We start from the raw sequence: 19,824 nt of genomic DNA, 5'->3' as shown, positions 1-19,824 counted from the left end.
GCTGCCCTCTGGTTCTGCTCTGTCTTTCTATCGTGGGACCGTGTATCATAAATCATCTGTGACTGAACCTTCCCGTCCATGTTCAGTGTTCGTCCAGGAATTTAACCGTTGCCGCCGACGCTATGCTGGGGTATCACTATGCAAATCCATGGTATGCAGAACACCTCGCCATGCCAAGTGAGTCAAATGCTCTCAACCCATACTCCATTTGAACGCTATGCTCGTAAAGTAGACTTGGGCCTCTCTGCAACTGACATTTGTCTCGGAGTGGCCGAATCAGCAAGCTGTGCTCCATTGGTGACGATGTGGAGAGAAGTCCGTGTGTGCCCTTTGGCACGTAGCTTTGCTGCACGCGCCGTAAGCTCGGGGTTCTCATTGTCGTCGGCTAGCGCAACAGATCCCGGCTTATCGGGGCCCTGCTCATCTTCAGTGAGCGGGTTGTCAGAGGAGGCATCAGTGTCTTGGGTGCTTGCAGGCGTTCCGGGAGTTACCAACTCGACAGTCTGAGGCAGAAGACGCTCAGGTTCAGGGTCAGAAGCCGCAGCCACAACCTCCGCCCGCCGTCGAGTGCTCCGAGTCTTTCTTCTGTCAGTCCTCTTGCTGGAGCGAATCGGCTCTCCGTCGTCGTCTAAAGATCTTTTGGAACTTGAGCTGCGTTGTGAGGATGTCACAGAAGGACTCCTAGCACGGTACTTTTCCCCGGCTTGTTCTAGTGCGGAATCGACTTCTTTCTTGCTTCGCTGCAGGATATCCTGGATGAGTTCGGTAGACAGGACAGATCTATCACTTCGAATTGTTCTGTTTGTAAGAATGTGCCCTGGCTCCGAGGCGACAGTGGCAAGGGCATTGCGAGGGCTGTCTGAAGGCTTGAGCAAAGGACTTTTTGCGCCTCTAGGGGTTGAACCATCTCTGCTCCGAGCTGAATCATAGTGTGCTCGAGTGACCTCGTCTCCTCCATAGCATATGTGCAATGCAGGCAGTGGAACTGAAGTCTCGCGGTGTTCGTTGGTGTATGAAATCGAGTCTCTATCGAAATTCTTGATGCGTGGCAGGTGCACCGTGACATCCTGATCGTAGACCTGGCAGAAGGCAACCAACTCGGGTTCTCCACCGTAGGTACCGCTGCGTGACATGAGAGTCAAGTATTCCTCAAACGCGTCTTCTGGATCTTGACGGGCAGTCGACTTGGCGGAACGAAGGGTTCGGCGTTGTTGCACGTCATCTTTGTGTACGTAGTGCTCGAAGAGAGGCCGAAAAGTCCGCATGTGTTCGATGATGTTTGCACGAATTTCGGGATGTTTGGCCGGAGTGCCATACAACTGATCAGAGAGAGATGCAAAGAGACAATTGCCTGCATAGTATCAACCAAATTTGTCCCACATCTAGGTACGAGTCTCGGAGGTCAAATACATACCATCGCCTGCTATCTGCTTCTGGTACATACCCATCCTGGCAAGGCCCGGCCAGACAGCTTTTGGCTTGCGAACCATGCTGGGAAGCTGCTCGGGCGATGCATGGTTAGCCATGATCGCGAATGATCCATTGACAAGTGCATTTGGATGATGCGTGAAGAGAAAGAAGGAAGTAGAGGTGTGAACAGAGATCCCCAATGTTCAGAACGACATGATGGGTCTGCACCGCAGGGCGAAGGGCAGATGGACAGGTGGTCAGGGGAGGGGATGGGCGTTTTTTGAGGGTGAGAAAAACGCATGATTCAATCCGTGCACTGGCACTGCACTGCATGCTTCGCCCAGCAGGATCCTTAGGACCCCGACTGCCGCTGGATTGCGGAGTTCAGTTTGGCACGTCGAGCACACAGTAAGGGGGTGGAAAGGCCGCCGGGAGAGGGGTTTGGGAGGCTTGGGGAGTGGCTGATTAGCCTGTAGGACTGCCTGGAGCAGGGCTGTTAGGGGTCTTAAACCCCCCAAGATGCCAGCTTCGGGTTCACGTCTGTAAGGCAGGGGCATGTCTGTGGCTTACCCTGTAGCAATACCTAGGTAAGATACCTGGTAAACAGCCAGTAGGAACCGCGGACACTGATTCCGCTCCGGGGCACAGGCACTAGATGGCGTGCAATAATGGGTTCTGGAAGGCTGCTCAAGCCTGGCGATCCGACGAATCCTGCTGCAAGATAGGCGGCGAAAGGACCAGGCGGCCCACTCCAACAAGTGATCGAGTGATCTTGTGCTGCTTGTAACGTTCTTCAAGTTGTTGATTTTTAGTGTAGGAGTTGAGCGTCAGCGGGTGTGCAAAGAAGCAATGTCGAACGATCTCATGAGAAATACCGTGGTGTCACTTAGTACTGGTGTGAGATATCGGTCAATGTAGAAAGATCTTTATAAGGTGCCGAAGCTGTTCTTCTGCTCACTTGCGGCTTCAAAACAAGTTCTAGTGTTGAGGACCTCGACTGCTATTGTCCTATTCCGCCGGCAATCCTATTGTGAAGCCAGTGGTACGCGTGTGGCAGAAAAGCTACCTGTGTTGGCAAACTGTATTCACTTCACTCTCACCGGCACCTGAACACCACCAACTCGTTTCATTTGCTCTCCATAGCGGTGACATTACTGTGACTTTAGTCTAACCCACTCCGCACCATGGGCGAAAAGAACATTGTTGTGGTCGGGTACGTTGAAACCCTGTCTGCTATATCGTGAGCCTAATCCGTCTTTCTATCAGCGCCGGTGTCGCCGGACTGACCACGGCATTACTCCTCTCGAAGAATCCACGCTACAAAATCACCATCGCCGCAAAACACATGCCCGGGGACTACGATATCGAATATGCGTCCCCTTGGGCCGGAGCAAATTATATGCCGTGAGTTAATGGTGTCCTGGTCTCGTTCTCAACGCCCTGCACGCGCTGATCACACCGCTTAGAGTCTCAGTAAAAGGCAGTGAAGCAGCCGAATGGGACAAGAACACTTGGGGACCACTTGCAGACCTGGCCCAAAACCACCCCGAGGCTGGTGTTCATTTCCAAAAGACCTTGATCTACAATCGAAAAAAGGACGTCTCTTCGGCCACAGCAGCATGGTTCAGCGAGCTGCTGAGCCCAACACCTTGGTTCAAGGACGTTTTTGACGATGTAAGGTTTCGCCCTGGCCAAGGATGGTTTGATACTGATCGTTCAACTCGCAGTTTCACGAAGTACCCAAGTCGGAGCTGAAGCCAGGAATGGACAATGCCACATGCTTCACCTCTGTCTGCATCAACACCGCCATATATCTGCCCTGGCTTGTTTCTCAATGCCTGAAAAATGGCGTTATATTGAAGAGGGCCGTTTTCCAACATATTGCAGATGCAGCTGCCCCAGGGGTGCATCACTCGAACAGGCCAGCCGATCTGATTGTCAACTGCACTGGTCTTTCAGCCTCCAAACTTGGTGGAGTCGAAGACAAATCGGTCGTTCCTGCAAGAGGCCAGATTGTCATTGTCAGAAACACAGCACCTGCCATGTATTCCGTTTCCGGGACAGATGATGGTCCGGATGAGGCGTCCTATGTAAGTTGGCTTATTCCTAGTGGACCTAGGGACACCATCGGCTGCGAGCTACTAACTCTGCTTCTTTTGTAGATAATGACCAGAGCAGCCGGGGGAGGCACAATCCTAGGAGGCTGTTACCAGAAAGGCAACTGGGAGTCGCAAGCAGATCCCAATCTTGCGATCAGAATCATGAAGCGCGCAGTTGAAATGTGCCCAGAGTTGACCGGAGGCAAGGGGATCGAGCATCTGGACATCATCCGACATGGTGTTGGTCTAAGGCCCGTCCGAGAAGGCGGCACCAGAATTGAAAAAGAGAGAATTAATGGTGTGTGGACAGTGCACAACTACGGAGCCGGTGGAGCAGGTAAACACTTGATTATCTGTGTACGGGGGCATTCTTCGTTAACTTGCTGCAGGTTACCAATCGTCGTATGGCTGTTCACAGGCAGCAGTGAAGTTGGTGGACGAGGCTCTCCAGGAAAAAGCAAAGCTATGAAAGGCGAATCTCGAGATGCCCCTGCGATTCGAAAGTTCAACAGATCGGATCACATAACGATGGCATCTGGAAGTCAACGATCAACGACCTTGGCCGATCCATACTAGTAATACGGTTTGAACGGTGCCGCGTTGACAGCGGATTGCTTCCTCGGATCTTGCTGCTGCAACCATCCCCAGCACAAGGATGCCCGCGTCTGAACTCGGGGCTGCAAGCTCATCTGGTCTCTCATCGTAACTTTGGTCATCACCCTGGGTCAGAGCCATACAAAATGTTAACTTCCGAACACTCACTTGCCAGTAGCGAGTTGAGACAAGGACAATGCGATTGCTCTAGAAATGAGAAACTGGGAAGGCTTCTTGATCGCAATTCGCGGCGTGAGCAGAAACTTGAACCTAAAAAAGTCGCTAAGTAACCCGGGGCCGGAAATGATCAGCAATGCCTTCCGGAGCAGGGCTGTTCTGAGACATGTGCTGGAAGAGGAAGCGATCGATGCAGGAACCATTCGGAGGCACTCGCGATCCTTGCACTTGCTACCGCTTAGCCACCGTTCGTTACCCAGGGATTGGAAGTAGCTTCGACGGGGCATTGTACATGGCTCGGGTACCTGATTAGTACCCTCAGAGTCCGTCGAACCACGGGCGATGGCCCTATTAGTACGGGACTGTTAGCTTCGCTGATCCGAGCAGCCATGCAAGTGGCTGAAGTACCTATCGAATAAGTTCATCTTCGCTGTGAAGGGCTCGTACACGTCATCGTGGGAACATGCCTCTAAACCTATGGCTGCGATGGCTGGCCTTCGACACCCTATGGCCCGATGGTAGAACGTGAAGTCTTCTTTGCTGTACTACTCGTAGGGCCACCTTGGCAAGGAGGACTACTATCAGGTTGTGGTCCATCGCATATGTGCACCAGGGAGGTAGTATAGAATCGAGCAAATATTGACAAAATACGTGAACGTGTCTGCCGTCCTTGAATCTATGCCCCGTGGCGCGGCGGGGAGCACTTGCAGGACTGCAGAGTTCAGACAGGAATAGATTTCGTGTTATGGTTAAGTGTCGATAAACCCTCCCGGCATCGCAAGACCGCAGCAGGTCTGAACTCCCTTGTAGCTGTTGTGTTCCTTGCATGTCCGACGTTTCATGCTTTCAGCCCACTGGCACGACATGACGCCCTGCCCCGTTGCGGACTCCCTCGCTGAAGGGATCCCTTAAGTCAACGCAGACAAGTCTGACACTGCAGCGAACCCTGCATTCGATTTCAGGGAACTTGAACTTCGAGATGCGGGTACGTGACAGACTCTCGTTGGTTAGGTCAGTTGAGCTAGAGGGGTAGTCCTGATCACCAGGCGGACATTGAGAACAGGCCGGTAAGGGCCGTCACTGGTGAACATGTGGAGGGCACCGAAGATTGGGACGGTGGTAGTCTGCCGACGTAGGTAGGCCGATAGGGAACAGATGCTTGAGGCGTGAGGCGGGTGGCGGGCGGCGGGTGACAGGTGACGAATGCCTGCAGCCAGATCTGTGGTGATCCTCCTCGTGCGAGCAGGGGGGTTGAAGGAGAACGCACACTCTCGGGATGGGAAACTTGACAGACCTGGGTGGGATTCTCACCATGAATCGCTGGGGGAACCGACAATAGTACCTTAGGCTATTATTATTATGGTTCTGGAAGTGTGGTCTTGTTGAGGTGGAGGCCAGCAATATACAATTCCCACACGTTGAACTGAAGTGATGATAGTGGTGATTCTGGCGGCCGTGCTCATACCTACCGATGTCTGGAGCTTGAGCGGGCAGGCCAAACTGAAGTGGCTTACCCGCTAATAACTGCCACTTGATTGCTTACCAGACTGCAACTAGGCCTTGCACCACTGCAATAAAATCCCCTCTTGGCCCAAGGTCTGCGCCTAGTACGATTAGTGCCCTGGTGACTGCTATGGGCGCTTAGCTCCACCGGGCGTTGGCACTAAATGACGTGCCCCCATTTGGGCTCTTTTAGTAGTCTCGAAGCCCTCCTCTTTCCGTTCTTCTTGGGCTCAGAGTCTCCATCAGCCGTCGCCGCCGTCGCCGCCGCCCGCCGCCCGCCCGCTCGCCTCTGGCCTATCTCCTTACCATTGCCCACTACCGCTGCTGTTGCCATTTTATTATTGCTGCTATTGCTTCTTCTGCTGCCAGCACTAGTAGTGCCGATTCTGTACTAATAACGGTGCCTACATCATCGCCACTACCAGCACTGGCTCTGACACCAGCACCAGCACCAGCAGCAACATTCCGTCACACACGCTGCTACTCATACTGGCAATTGATCACTGACAGTCGTCAACCACCTGCGTCGAAGTCGCTTCCACCATCGGTTTTGCCATTGTGCATCTTCCACTCTCATTACTGCTCGTTCAGCAGCTCGATATTGATCGCCATAATCGTTCTTTCCACGACTCGAAAGGTTTCTCGGGACCCTCATCCGTCGCACGGCACCCGTCATCGTACGTCTGGCCTGTCGAGAACCTGTCAAATCTTCCACCCTTCCGAAGTGCTTGCGACCGAGACGGCGCGTTGGCGTTTTCCCCTCCGCAACCCTATCTCCAGACCAAAACATCACTCATTCAGACCGCCGGGGCCTTTCGACAGCCTGCGCTTTCTCGTCGTCACCTAGAGACACTTTGACCTGCGCTACGCTTATCGTGGTTGATGTCTCCCACAGAGTCTCGTGATTGTCCAATCCGACTGCGTCCCTTTCCTTGATCGCAGCGTCCTTCAGCACTGGACATTCGGTCCACTGTTGTTGGAACCAGGATGGGATTTTGGCCATTTGGCGGAGGCAAAAAGCGCCGCACAAGTCAAGCTGAAGACCAAAGCCAGCAGACACTCTTTGAAAAACACCGGAAAGACATCGGGACGCGGTTCAGATCCAGTGGTTCTGGGGAATTGGAGGCCATGGCACGCCATCGAAGCAAACGCGGACAAGATGAAAAGCCTCGCAGACTCTCAAAGCAGCAAAGAGTCGCGAGTCAGCCAGCGAACTTTTCTCCCTCTCGGATGACGCCTGTTAATGGATCCAGGTCAGAATCGCGGAACATGAGAAGGGATTCGGCGGCAGAAGCAAGCGGTCACCGTATCTATTCGCAAACTCCTGTGTCCCACTCAAGCATTGGACCTGAAGACTTTACAGCTCTTCCAGAAGCCCCGACTCTGTTGGCAAAGCGTAAAGGCTATGATCCCAGTTTACAGCGAAGGAAGTCAAGTAAGAGGAAAGCAGAAGACTACGCTCGGGAAAGAGAAATTCGTGCGATGAGTTCACCAGACCCCGGTTTGAGGCGTCCAGTCACGTACTCTGGCTCCGGTCCCCTGCGCCGCGATACCAAGCAGGTGCCTGGGCATTTCAATCGTCGCCTCCAACGACCCGCCTCGGAAGTTTCATTGCCCCTTCCAGAAACGATTCAGGAGTCCGAGGATATGACCAATCAAGCTTCATTCAAGATTGGCATCTTAGCAGCATTAAGTCCCCGCCCTACCCTCACATACGTCGCCAACCCAAGGCACTCGACGGGCAAGCAACCCGCGCGACCAAAACCATCAATACAGCAAGCGATAGACGAAGAAGATGTTTCGTCGAAGAAGAGGATTGACGAGCTTGCGGACGAGCTTGATGCTGGAGGTCTGAGAGAGCTCATGGAAAGGGATCGGAGACGGCACGAGAGGAAAACAGCGGCCGAGAGAGATCGTCTGCATAAGAAGCTTCAACGCAAGGCTGAAAGACAGCGAGAAGAAGAGCTCCGTGCATTGCGGAGTGATGAGCCTGCTGCAGGCTCTGGGCGAGCAGGGGCCGAAGGCGATGAAGGCGCCGAGAGACGTGGTCGGAGGACGACGCCCAGTCCCCAGACGGATGCTGTTAACCCTTTCGCCGACCCAGACACCTCGCAACGCAGGCCGGTGCAGCCCATCCGAAATCCCTTTGAAGATGAGAAAGATATCGATGAGAAAGACATTGACATCATGCGGGATTCGTTTGCTCTTGAAGAGGACGAGGGACCACCGGTGCCGGTGAGGTCACCTTTGCGCACGGTGTCCCCGGTGGAGATTCCAAGTGAGCAGAAGCCACTCCAGGCAACGACGATATCTCCGCCCAGGTCGCCGATACAGCGTCCGGTCGACCGTCAGAGCATGTCGCAGGCGTCGGGCCTGGCGCGTGAGATCACCCCAGACATTCCTGAAAACACCCAACCATACCGACGTGCTTCGGATCAAAGTAGTCAACAGTTAAGTTCATGGACGAGCTTTTTCAAGCGAGGTGGTCGACGGAAAGCTAGCACCACCGATCGTGGTAGGAGCACACCATCCGAGTTTTCCAACACTTCCCGAGAATCTTTCGCGCGGAAGCAACAACCTCCACCAGTTGTTGTCCCCCGTACGTTTCGGAAATCCGATTCCTCGGGCGTCCCCCAGCGGACCATGTCGAAGTTCCGTGAAGACTTGCCAGACTTTCCTATCTCGCCTCCCGATTCTCGCGTGCAGTCACCTGAGGCTACAAATGCTCTCCAGACCAGCTCAGGGCAGCAATTGAGCAACCTCGACACTAACTCGAGCAACCCCGCCCTTAACAAATCCGCAGCCGAAAGACGACCTGGGCATCCCATGGACATTGACAGTGCCGGAATAGCACTGTCAGGTGTAGCATTATCCCAATCCCTTGCATCGGTCGATTCAGAGGGGTCCTGGCTATCAGGAAAACCAGTAAAAGGGGTGTCCGGTGGATCGAGCAACCCGACAAGGCACAGCCAGTCATCTCTTCTACCTCAGACCATGCCTGGCGCATTTGAGACGGAGGAAGTGGGGCTTGCCGATGATGATTATCTGAATCGGCTCACCCCAGGACCAACCCGACGGCGCGATTCGGATAATTCGATAAGTCGAAAAGCAAGCAGCACGGTGATTGATCTTGAGAGGGAGAGGCACCAGAGCCCCGTGCCAGAAATGCCTCCTGTCCCCGCGCTGCAGACAGGCGAGGAGAAATGGCATGAGGGTCTTGGACGGCAGGCCACCGTGATTCGCCAGCCCAACCGGACCAAATCAACAGAGGGCATATTGAGGGTACTTGGGACCGACACTCGCGAAGGATCCCGCCGGTCTAGTTTAGAAGGACAGGCGGAGGGGGATGAAGAGGTTGGAGATTCGCCCGCGACGGAGGCCGACAAGGCGGAATTGCAAGAAGCTCCGATTTTAAGAGCACGAAGTGTGGAATACAAGGGACATGCCAGGCATATCAGCGCAGGAAGTGCGAGGCTACTGGATATTCGGCGGTCGTCAATGCAGTCGGATGCTGCTCCTCGAAGTCCAAGTCTTCCGCAAACAGTCACGTCTGTGCAACCAGCACAGTGACCGGTTGCGGAAGAAGGAGACTAACCGGGATCTCGAAGGCACCTCGCCTTTTTCTTTTGTCTTTCATCTGTTTCCCTAACAGCGAGATCTGGTATACACGAAACACTATGGCGAATTGGCACAAACACCGACGATATTGATGACAAGACAAATACCCCCACCTCACTCTTTACAGCAGCACTGAGAATATCCCATTTGTGGTAGGGCTATCGATCTGAATCCTGCGTTAGTAGTTGCTTGGAAGCTGAATGTACGATGGAGGACTGAACTACGACGGAAGCGTTGATTTGAAGCCCAAAATTTTTGAAACTACACAGAGGTAGTGGATTTGCCATCGATTGTCTGCCGACCAAATCATTTGGCATGAGGAGCTGGAATGAGACATGTACTACAATTACCACCAAAATAGGAGAAGGCGTGAGAACTTGAAGACAGCAACAACTATGGACACATGTGTTCGCGATGCAAACATGGGCCTCGATGGCCGACCAAGACGGAGTCATTTCCTTCTGTACGTCGAACAAGTTGCGCAGCTGTGACACATCTATATAGAATAGTCATTGCTGACGGCTTGTTCACGTTGTTGTAATTAAATTGTTCGAGTTCTGGGCTGCAAGCTGGTCTTCCGGCCGACTCGATTACTCAGCGTGTGGAGATAATGCACGATTAAAGCGGCCACGCTATATTGCCCGATATATTAGCAATCATTGATCGCGTCATCTTTCCGTGGACAGAAATTTAACCGAGTGCCGGGTTGCCAGTATTCCAAATTCACGGTGCGTGGCGTCATTGTTGGTCCACGTCCAGCAGTGGCAGTGCAGTGGGTGCAGCTGTGCTTCTTCGGTGTCTGGATGCCCTCCATCGCACTGCTACAGCTGTACTTGTGTTGAAGAGTGAGGACAGGTCCTGTACAATGCTGCAAGGCTCCGGTTTAAAGGGATCCAAGGTAGCTCGTGGTGGCTGATAGTAGCTGCTAGTAGTCCCAGCAGCATAACAAAATAAACAGTAATTAAAAGTCGCCGAAGAGCTAAGACGGGCGGATTTCTAAGCGTCCCGTCATCTCTCAACACATCCGCCTGTCATTCATTCCCCTCCAAGTCATCGGGCTTAACACCCTGCAGCCTGTGGTCCCCTAATTACTGCGAACTAGTATTTTACCTCGCATCTTCCATCGTCTCTCTTCATCCCACCACTGACAGTCCATTGTTATAACTACTTGTCACATCGCATCGCATCACATCGACACCCCTCCGACCTTTGCTGTCTCATCACCCATAAACGCCTTTCGCCGTGGCTACCCTAATCCGTTCGTCCACGACCAAGCTTTCACGCTTCTTACCTCGCGGTACTGTGTCAATCTCAGTAGCGACCACAACCACCCCGCTTCGAAGAAGTCCAGCAGTTACAACAAACCGCATCACCAACAACCACACGCGGCTCTTTAGCAGCTCGAGTCCAGCACATTTTTCACACACAGCAAACAAGATGGGCGTCCACAATCTCGCAGAGTACGTAGCCTACCACCAAGCCAAGCTGCGTCAAGAGCAGCAGCAGCAAGCTCGGAATTCCTCTTCCTCTTCCTCCCCTCCGAAAAAGAGCTACGGTGTTAACCCGATCCACAGCAAGGCCTCCTTCCAGACTTCGGTCCTCTCCGCCCCGGCCGACCGCCTGGTCGTGCTCGACTGCTTCGCGACCTGGTGCGGTCCTTGCAAGGTGATTGCGCCGGAGCTGGTCAAATTCAGCGAGTCGGACGAGTTCAAGGACAAGGTCGACTTCTACAAGATCGACGTCGATGAGGTGCCCGACGTCGCTCAGGAGTTGGGTGTCCGCGCCATGCCGACTTTTATGCTCTTCAAGAATGGCCAGAAGGTTGGCGAGGTTGTCGGTGCCAACAAGAGAGCTCTTGAGCAGGCTATCCGTTCCAACTTGTAAATGATGACGGGTACTCTCTCGCCGGTGTCTCTCTTTGTTCTATTTAACGATACAGAGGGCCAGGAGTGCGGACTGGATGACAAGCCGGGGAACCACACTCGTCACTCTGAATCAGCAGACCCGGTTAGGATTCCTAACACTGGGCAACCTCTTTCTTTAGCCTGGAGCACCCTAATCACCCACCCTGTGTTCCAGCATGAGAAAGGTGCGACACGGATAATTGACAACCATGATCAAAGACCTAGACGCTCGCATGCGTTCTGATCGTCTGCATTGGATGGGATGAATGTAACGCGGGCAGATAGCCAAATACAAGATGCGAATGTCAAACATCAGCGAGAACTCCTTTGATTATTGTCTAGCCCTTACAGCGTCATTCCACCATTGTGCCGGGCATTAAGATCGCTCTGCCTTTCCCTCTCTCACTCTGCAAATGGGGCACTATTCTTCTGTCCTCACTCAATGGTAATCTCTTTTGCCTCGGAAATCCATAGACATTCCCGTCAAATCCGACGTACTGTAGCCAGCCCTGGTCTTGTCTTGCCTTTGCCCTGGGGTGCCACAGTACAAGTTCCTTACGCAGAATGTTTCGTACGGACAGTTTGATAAGGTGCTCTTGTCTTTCCCTTCCGCTGCAGGCTGATGCTTTGGTGGAAAACCCCATTTCCCACTGGCAGTCCCAGGTCAAGTTTCGCGTCTCCTCGCTACACTAGCAAGTTCGTGGCCTGCTGGCGATATGGCTTCTATAGCGAAAAAGACGACCAAGACTACGGTAGACAATAAGAAGACAATATTCAAGTTGTTACGTTTGATAATTAGTTCATGTTTTGATACGCTAAAACTGTACATATAAATATCGCTTTGGGTTTCCCTTTCGCTTTCCCTTTTTTTGCCAACGTCGTTGTTGTCGTATCGTAACCTCGTTGAGAGATTTGAGGATGTGGATAATATCGGGTGTTCGCTTGCATCGCATCGCATAGCGCACAAATACAAATACAAATACAAATACAGTAGAGTCCAAGGGAGAAGTGCTTGTCCATGCAATGACCAAGGCATTCAATGATCGATTGCCTCTGTTCAATGCTTGTGACTTGTCCTCATAAAGTGCGTCCATCCGAACAATAATAACCTGATCGATTGCATTATCGTCGACTGAGGTACCACTCGCAAAACCTTTGAATTTCGGAGGGAACTTTTTCTTCTTTTCGTTTCCGGTTGACTTGAATGATATCCAAGATACCAGCGTTCCGGGGTAATCATCATCAGGGCCGTATCCGGCTACCAATCCACCGAGCGCCGCCCCTCGAGTTTTTGATGCCGTTATCAGTGATGTGATAGTGCAAAAGCCAAATGTGTACATCCAAAACCATGGCCACCATAATATGCGACAGTCTTTCTCATACAACAGTGCCGCATTTTTTGCAACGGAAACTCTGCCCCGTGTCCGTCATAGTGGCCTTAAATGTCTTGCTCCCACATTCTCTGCATCGTAGATCGTTCTCACTATCGGCGCTTTGTCTACGCCGGCCACGAGACCGGCGGACTTGGCTCTCGGTCTTGACATCGTCGACATCGCCACCGGCCCGTCCTTGTCCCTTGGCGCTCGTGCTCCTCGTACTGTTCCCCTCGTGCTCAGAGCCGGTGAGGTCGCTAGACAGTTGGCTCACGTAGCTGCCTTCCCGGGAGAGAGGATTGCCTTCTGCGTTTAGCAGACCAGGACTCCGCGGTGTGTGCGCAGCCATGGGCATCAATGTATTCTTCACGTCCCAGGCGAGATAGGACTGTTGGTCCATGAGGAAAAGGGGGTCGTTGGCGTTGCGGGGGAGATCGGCTAGTGTTGGATTGGATGGAACCGGTGTCAAACCCGTCGTCATCTCAGAGTTTCTCCTTTCTGGAGATGTTGCTTGCGGAGCAGAATGGAAACTAGCCGGTGACTCTGCTAAAGGTGAATGAACGGATATGGAAGGCATTCGTTGGGCCTGTATCGAGGGTGAATGGGACCCGTTGACGGTGGGCGAGGTGGATGCCTCTTTCGTAGGAGGCGATGTCTTTCGGGTGGGAAGACGAGGCGAAAGGAGTTTGCGAGGTGACGCACTACGTGACCGGTCCCCGTTGCCCAAGGAGCCCCGAGCCTCAAGCGCCCCAGTAGACGCGTTGGCAGCAGCATGGTTGGCGCTCACTGTGTTTCTCCAATTCAAGATTCGATCGGTCGAATGGTTCTTGGAGCTTAGCGCAAATGAGTTGCGGTGCAGCGAAGTGCTGCCAGATGTTCGAGTGGCCACAGATCCGCTCCTACCCAGAACTTTCTTGGAGAACGTCGAGCTCGTGTCCCAAGACTCATGGCGACGTTTCTGGTAAGCGCAATCTTGTCGGAATACCTTGATCTGCCCGGTGTAGTCGGCTGTCACGATGATCTGACCGCCTGGGTGTGAGTGTCGTGCTAGGTATGCCGGAGTCTCAGGAGCGCGTTTGGGAGACTCCGAGTTTCTTTTTTCCTGCTTATGGTGCTTGTCTTCTGAGTTGATGCTGGTAGGTGCTCGGGAGGAGATAACAGAGTCAGCACGACTAACCAGCGTCACAGGTGGCGGATTGCACAAGTCGTAGAGAGGGTCGCCTGATTGTGCAAGTAACCGTCTAGTCTTCTCCGGGGCCAGCAGGGCCGTGGTCACAATTGCTGAATGAGCTTCAAACACCTCCATGGGCCGCTTATCATTATCGGGCCTCTCATTGATAGAGGTGGGCCATATGTACACCTTGCGATCCTCACTCCCGCATATCACGTACTTTCCATCATCGCTGAACGTGGCGTGGATTTGGCTGCATGTATTCTCATTCCCTCGAAATTTCAACTCCAGCGTTCTGTCCTTCAAATTGTACATGCGCACACGGGAGTCGTTGCTGGTGATCAATAATTTGACGTCTGGTTGACCGTTATCTCGAGGAAGAGCAATTGTATCGATTCCGGTGATTTTGCTGCCTTTAGCATTCTTCCCTCGGGCCGACCGAACATGAATCTGGGAATGTGCCTTCAGACCCTCGGTGTCGTAGAGAATGCATAGTCCATTGAGACATCCAGCAATTGCGGTCTTGCCGTCTGGGGTAAACGCTACGGCCGTAACCATGTCCGGGACTTGCACCCAGTACGCCACGGTTTTGTCTGGTATGCTCCAGAGTCGTAGTTTTGAGTCTAGCGAGCCAGCGAGGAAGAAACGATCGTCCCGTGGATGGAACTGGATCGAAGTGACGAAATCGTTGTGTCTGAACGCACACAAACATTCGTCTCGGCTGACATGATATAATCTCACCGTCTTGTCCATTGATGAAGACAGGAGGAAGTTGTTTTTACTCCAGCTGAGGTCCAGGATGCTGGATGTGTGGCCCTCGTATTCGTGCAGGAGCTTGCTTTTGAACACCGGGGCATTGAGTCTTACCCTCTCACCCTCGGTATTAGTTTCGGCTAGTTTCTCGTCCATCTCACGCTCCTCGGCCGTGGAGATGACCTCCCAGACCCGTAATTTCCTGTCCTGGCCAGCGGCGGCGAGGTAGCGACCGTCCTTTGAGAATTCCATAGCCCATATCGCATTGCTTGCCGGGTTGGAGGAGTGCGGAAGATTGCTGCCCGGGGCATCCTTGATACTATGTATCTTGGAGTCTATTGATAACTTCCGACTTTTCGACTTTGGGGTATCCAACAGGACCTGAGCCAGGAACAACCTGTCGAAGTCTTTGCGCTTCCTGTATTGCGCCTTGACCTTGATATATCGAGGAGGAGCAGGGAACTTCGGTATGAAGCCAACAGGCTGGGAAAAGACTTCGGCCTCGACGCCGGCTGATCGGTTGTCCGAGATCTCAGAAACGTCGTCGTCGCGGATATCGAAGGAATCACGCTTCTTGGTGCCCATTATCCGGCTCAAAAAAGACACACCTTTCCTGCATACACACGTAAGTCAGCCTTGCCCAATCCGGTGGTGTAGTGTCAGGCAGCAGCAGCAGTGGTAAGGCCCGGAGCCATGGGAGCGAGTGGCCGCCCGTGTGGCAAGGTACACGAGAATGTCAAGGCAGCAACCAACATCATTGTGTACTGCCTTTCGGACTGAAGGTGGGACTACTTACTTTTTGTCTTTGCCCACCTTGCTACTAGCAGCACTGTCAACTCTTCGCAGGGCGGTCGGATCGGAACCGATTTTGGCCGAGTGCTGGTCCTCGGGAGGACCAGCTTCCGCATGGGGAGCCTTGAGGGAGGCTCCGCTCTGAGAGATTTGCTGCGGCCTGTGGTGCGATTGTGTGCGCTCGAGAATTTGCTACCGAATGCGTGAGCTGGACCATACATCACCCGGGGGGCATGTCAGGTGGGCAGGTGAGGGTACCCTTGAGATGGGGTCCAAGGCCAGCGCAGCAGGGCTGGCCTGCGCCTCGGAAGAGCTGAGAACTGAACTCATCGTAGCGGAGGCAGCGGGTTCTAAGGCGGAGTTGTATTGAACGGCTGAAGCAGCATTCCTTTCTGCCGTGGGCAATTCTGGGGCGCGAATCAAGTCAGTCAGCACAGCGGCGGAACGAAGTGGGCTGTAGAAATCGAGGAACCGGGCGCAGCTGCACGGCGGGGAGTGGGTGCTTCACATCACTGCATGGCAAGGTGGACGACATACTCGGGTGGATGACTGGAGAGCCATTGGCGGCATCGAGATGGATGTGGTGGGCGGCAGCCTTTGGTGTTGTTGACTGTGACGACGACGGTGGTGGTGGTGATGATGTTCCGGGTGGTGCTGGTGTTGGTGACGGCGGCGGGCTCGAAGTGCCATTCAAGTTGCGTTCAAGTTGTGCCTGCGCATGCATAATAATAATGTCATTATTATCGTCGCCGGCGGGAGAAAAGGCTGCAGCCTCCTCCTCCTCTTCCGCCGCCGCCTCCATACCAACACCCACCGCTCGACTTCTACTCGCCGCTGTCGCTGCCACAGACACGGGCATTCCTTCAACCCAAGGTCTGGGTGCACATTAGAAGAAAAGAACATCCGCCAAATGACCACATGGAAAATATCAACCTGGGTCGGACTTGGTAGCTGGCACCTGTATCCTGTGTATCCATTGCCCGGTAAACTTCTGTCAAGCCTCCACTACAGCAGCCTGGCTGGACACGCGGACGCCGGGCTTGAGATCATCCCGGCGCGGCAGTCGTTCAAGCTACGGACGGGCGGCTGGCATCGATTGTGATTGTATGCGCCATATCAGGCATCCAATGTTATTGTTACGAGCTGACGGCTTCGACGGGGCCGGCTCCAGAGCACAAGGCGCCCACGTTTGTGTAAGGAACCCGCATGGCTGACTGTTCGCCTACAAGTTTTTGCATTCCTCGCATTCGTATCCATGATAGGGCCATAGGACGATAGGTAGGTATCTACATACTGTACATATGTATCAACATACTAGGACCGTTAGTTACCCGATGCATAAAACTCGCTATGCCAGGAAACACCTTGTCATTGTGGTGAATGCAGTAATGAGTAAGCGTCCGGATCTAGACGTGGCCAAGTCATCACGGCAACACGAATACGAGCGACACGAGGGTACAACAGAAACTATGGGTCATACATAATTGCCATACATAATGCGTGGAGTCGGTTTCCCGATCGCACCAAGGAAAGCTCAGTGCACCATGCAGCTGGCTCCATCATAAAAGGAGCTCTTATATTCACTCCACATTCCCCTGCAAGACAGTCACTTCTCCTGGTTGGCAATTCTGCCCAAGTAGCCTAAGAGAAATGCCTTATTCTCGGCGCCTGTTTGTCGTTTCTCACCGCCTGCACGTCCCACTCCCGGTCCACTACCAATGGAGGCCAGGCTTCCAACCCGCGATGTCCGGGTTGAAATCGGCTCCAAACCAGACAACGGCATCTCGTAGTCGGCACTGTAGAGGTGACTTGTTGAAAGTGGTGACACCAGTCCCGAACCAGACTGTCCTGTCGTTACCGCCTTAGGCGTAGTGTCTGACACTCCGCCAAAGAGAGAGAGCAGTCTTTGTTTCTGGTCTTCTGTTTGGGACAATTGTCGACGCGGAGTCGGCATTTCACTTCCGCTCGGCGTCAGTGAGGGAGACCGAGCAGTCTTTGTCGTGATAACCTCCCCAGTCTTGGGAGAATTGGTTATCGTTGTTGCTAGTGATGCGAGCCCAGGTGTGTCGTCTCTCTGTGGTCGTCGTAGTATTTGAGGTTGAAAGGGCTTGGTGGGAGGCTTGGTCGCTGCCTTCTCCCGTACTGCCCGCTTCGGGGGTCCTTTTAATTCTTGGGGAGATCGTGGAGCTTGAGCACGACTTTCCTCTGACCTTGTGAGTATCCTGACAGGGGTAGGTTGTTTCGGGTCATAGAGGGTTCTGTTCGTAGGCACTGGACTTCGCCGCATCTCGCTCGTCATTTGCCTCGTCGTTCGAGAAACAACTTCGAAGTCAGGTTGATTCAGAGGACCGCGCACAGTGGCAGCCGTTTCCCCTTCGCGAGGAGACGGATACTTAGGCTCGGAGTCTTGGCGCGACAAGTCTCGGCCGCCCTCCTTTAGCAAACCTAGGAGAGCATTCTTGCTGGGTGCTGGGTGCTGGGAAGAGCTGGCTGGATTTGTGGCTGCAAGTTCGACCGGAGGTGCTTGGTGAGGGCCATGTGCGTTGTCGGGCTTTTGTCTGGACGGCTGATTGAACAATCCAAGGAGCGATGTCTTGTGTGCGTCAACAGGCCGCTGCACGGACGGCATTCCCTGGAATTGAGCCTGTGTCTTCTCACCACCTGGGTGCATAGATCCAACTGGCGCTGGTTCCCGTGCAAGCTGCGGTTGCACTTGATCGAGCGTAGGTATGGCAGGCGGGCTCGGTGCAGCCTTAAACACATCCAGTAGAGCCTTGGTATGATTCGTCAGTTTAGGCAATGCGCTGGCAGGAGGCACATTGCGCTGTGCCAGTTCCATTGGTCTCTCTTGCGCATAGGGCGGTTCCAAGGTCTGTTGATAAGGCGCGGTACGCGCAGCCATGGAAATTGATCCAAGCTCGGTGCCTTGTGTAGTTCCCGATCCTGCATTGTGGCCATTGGAATACAAAGGAGAAGGCTGGACCAGACCTTCGGGCTGATGGTAAAATTGTGGGGGAGGTGGTAGCCGATCCAGCTGCGGTGGACGCACGTGTGATGGATGAGGTGACCGTTGTTCCTCTGGCAAAGCTGATATCTGCTCGAAAGGTGTATGGGGAGGCTGAATAGGCTGCCGACCTGGCGGACCCTGCTGACCGTTCCGCAACAATGCCAGCAGGGCATGGGATTTCTCCTCATCAACCTGTGGCATGTGAGCAGGCTGTGACGGCGGTGGAGGTGGCGGCAGCTGCAACGGTTTTGACGTTGGTACAGAGCCAATGTTGAGCATCTCTTTCAGATGCGACGTCGGGTCAGAAACGGGTAGCGCAGAAACCTCTGGTAAATCGCTGGAGCCTTGCTGTCTATGTTGCCCAGATTCCGCGCCCAGGGCGTGATTGTCACGTTCATCCTCGGTCGTCGCCTCTTCGGGTACTATAGGCGGTGCTGCAAGCTGGGAGCTATACCGGTTCTCCTTCTTCCGTTGCTGGGCGATCCATTTCTTAAGTGGAGTCAAGAAAGGTGCCACCATGTAGAATTTGTTGGCGTTGAGAGCAGGCTGATCTGTGCCACTACCGTCCTGCTGACGATTCTTCTTGAGTGTTGGCAAGTCCGTCAGCTTGTACCACTCGATTTTGCTGATCTCCTTCCGCGTCTTCGGCTCGAAATGCGTATCCTTGGGCACCCCTCGAAACACGTATAGCCTCATATGCTGTTCTCTCATTGTGACTTCAATATACTTCATGTCTTTTTCGTCTTTCACCAGCCCTGCCGCCCGGATGTCAAAGCCTGTCTCTTCGTAGACCTCCCGTACGGCGCAGTCCAGATCATTCTCATCTTTATTGATCTTGCCTCTCGGAAAACTCCAGTTCGCACTTTTCTTCCAGCCCTTGACGAGCACAACTTCATCCATTGCCTCGTTGAGCATGATGGCACCGCGAACGGGGACGCGGGACTTGTAGGCCAAGAACTCCGCAAACGCGGTGGTGTGATGTTGAGCCGACCATTGTGAAAAGAGCGGGCAGTGTTGAAAGATCCGTAGACTAAATGCGCGGAGGGAAAGAGAAGGGAGCGAGGGGTCAAGGGGACGGATGAAGTCCTCATAAAACCATTGTGCCTCCTCGACCTGGAAGCAGATTCGCTCTACGGACTGGAGCTCTTCCGGGGGCAAGTTTATAATAAATCGGACACATAAGTCATCCAACCCTGCAGCGCAGTCAAGGTTAGCTTCAGCCAGATATTCCTGCCGGGATGGCGCAGCTTACAATCCTCCAACTGCATCTCTCGAGTTTGTGGCGAGGATAGGACGAATAGTCATTTCCACGACCCTTGGGGTCCAGTAGTAGATCAAGACTGCTACGCGATGTTTTTGACGGCTTTGTGCACAGCCTTGGGTCTAGACGTTGCAACAGTGTGATCGAAAATCTTGCGACTAG

General features: G+C 53.4%; 7 protein-coding genes across 7 annotated transcripts; 4 read left to right on the top strand and 3 right to left on the bottom strand.

The window, feature by feature from the left end:
- Positions 1–215: 215 nt before the first annotated feature.
- HMPREF1120_00894 (uncharacterized protein) lies at positions 216–1,526 on the bottom strand (the record flags this gene model as incomplete). Its single annotated transcript, XM_009154898.1, has 2 exons — positions 216–1,351; positions 1,415–1,526. The coding sequence occupies 2 exons, from the start codon at positions 1,524–1,526 to the stop codon at positions 216–218; spliced, it is 1,248 nt and encodes a 415-aa protein (XP_009153146.1).
- A 448-nt stretch (positions 1,527–1,974) lies between these two features.
- HMPREF1120_00893 (D-amino-acid oxidase) lies at positions 1,975–4,796 on the top strand. The gene is made up of 7 exons (XM_009154897.1): positions 1,975–1,997; positions 2,059–2,623; positions 2,677–2,814; positions 2,877–3,084; positions 3,138–3,500; positions 3,573–3,846; positions 3,899–4,796. Exons 2-7 carry the CDS (start codon positions 2,595–2,597, stop codon positions 3,976–3,978), a joined length of 1,092 nt encoding a protein of 363 aa, XP_009153145.1. The 5' UTR covers positions 1,975–1,997; positions 2,059–2,594; the 3' UTR covers positions 3,979–4,796.
- Positions 4,797–6,006: 1,210 nt separating this feature from the next.
- Positions 6,007–10,054, top strand: HMPREF1120_00892 (uncharacterized protein). The gene has a single exon (XM_009154896.1). It carries the CDS (start codon positions 6,771–6,773, stop codon positions 9,351–9,353), a length of 2,583 nt encoding a protein of 860 aa, XP_009153144.1. The 5' UTR covers positions 6,007–6,770; the 3' UTR covers positions 9,354–10,054.
- A 319-nt stretch (positions 10,055–10,373) lies between these two features.
- Positions 10,374–12,087, top strand: HMPREF1120_00891 (thioredoxin 1). Its single transcript, XM_009154895.1, has 2 exons — positions 10,374–10,861; positions 10,976–12,087. The coding sequence occupies exons 1-2, from the start codon at positions 10,839–10,841 to the stop codon at positions 11,283–11,285; spliced, it is 333 nt and encodes a 110-aa protein (XP_009153143.1). The 5' UTR covers positions 10,374–10,838; the 3' UTR covers positions 11,286–12,087.
- Positions 12,088–12,682: 595 nt separating this feature from the next.
- HMPREF1120_00890 (glucose repression regulatory protein TUP1) lies at positions 12,683–15,187 on the bottom strand (the record flags this gene model as incomplete). Its single annotated transcript, XM_009154894.1, has 1 exon — positions 12,683–15,187. The coding sequence occupies one exon, from the start codon at positions 15,185–15,187 to the stop codon at positions 12,683–12,685; it is 2,505 nt and encodes an 834-aa protein (XP_009153142.1).
- A 925-nt stretch (positions 15,188–16,112) lies between these two features.
- HMPREF1120_00889 (uncharacterized protein) lies at positions 16,113–16,589 on the top strand (the record flags this gene model as incomplete). Its single annotated transcript, XM_009154893.1, has 2 exons — positions 16,113–16,498; positions 16,566–16,589. The coding sequence occupies one exon, from the start codon at positions 16,113–16,115 to the stop codon at positions 16,494–16,496; it is 384 nt and encodes a 127-aa protein (XP_009153141.1). The 3' UTR covers positions 16,497–16,498; positions 16,566–16,589.
- Positions 16,590–17,000: 411 nt separating this feature from the next.
- Positions 17,001–19,669, bottom strand: HMPREF1120_00888 (uncharacterized protein; the record flags this gene model as incomplete). The annotated part of the gene is made up of 2 exons (XM_009154892.1): positions 17,001–19,594; positions 19,654–19,669. 2 exons carry the CDS (start codon positions 19,667–19,669, stop codon positions 17,001–17,003), a joined length of 2,610 nt encoding a protein of 869 aa, XP_009153140.1.
- Between the last annotated feature and the right edge of the window lie 155 nt (positions 19,670–19,824).

The sequence above is a fragment of the Exophiala dermatitidis genome, assembly GCF_000230625.1.
Source record: "Exophiala dermatitidis NIH/UT8656 unplaced genomic scaffold supercont1.1, whole genome shotgun sequence".
Taxonomy (NCBI): Eukaryota; Fungi; Ascomycota; class Eurotiomycetes; order Chaetothyriales; family Herpotrichiellaceae; genus Exophiala; species Exophiala dermatitidis.
This window is presented reverse-complemented; position numbering and strand designations above follow the sequence as displayed.

Coding starts and splice junctions, on each gene's coding strand:
- HMPREF1120_00893 (XM_009154897.1), top strand. CDS start 2,595: ATGGGCGAAAAGAACATTGTTGTGGTCGG. Junction 2,815..2,876: donor GCCGGAGCAAATTATATGCC/GTGAGTTAATGG, acceptor CACACCGCTTAG/AGTCTCAGTAAAAGGCAGTG. Junction 3,085..3,137: donor TCAAGGACGTTTTTGACGAT/GTAAGGTTTCGC, acceptor TTCAACTCGCAG/TTTCACGAAGTACCCAAGTC.
- HMPREF1120_00892 (XM_009154896.1), top strand. CDS start 6,771: ATGGGATTTTGGCCATTTGGCGGAGGCAAAAAGCGCCGCACAAGTCAA.
- HMPREF1120_00891 (XM_009154895.1), top strand. CDS start 10,839: ATGGGCGTCCACAATCTCGCAGA. Junction 10,862..10,975: donor GGCGTCCACAATCTCGCAGA/GTACGTAGCCTA, acceptor CCCGATCCACAG/CAAGGCCTCCTTCCAGACTT.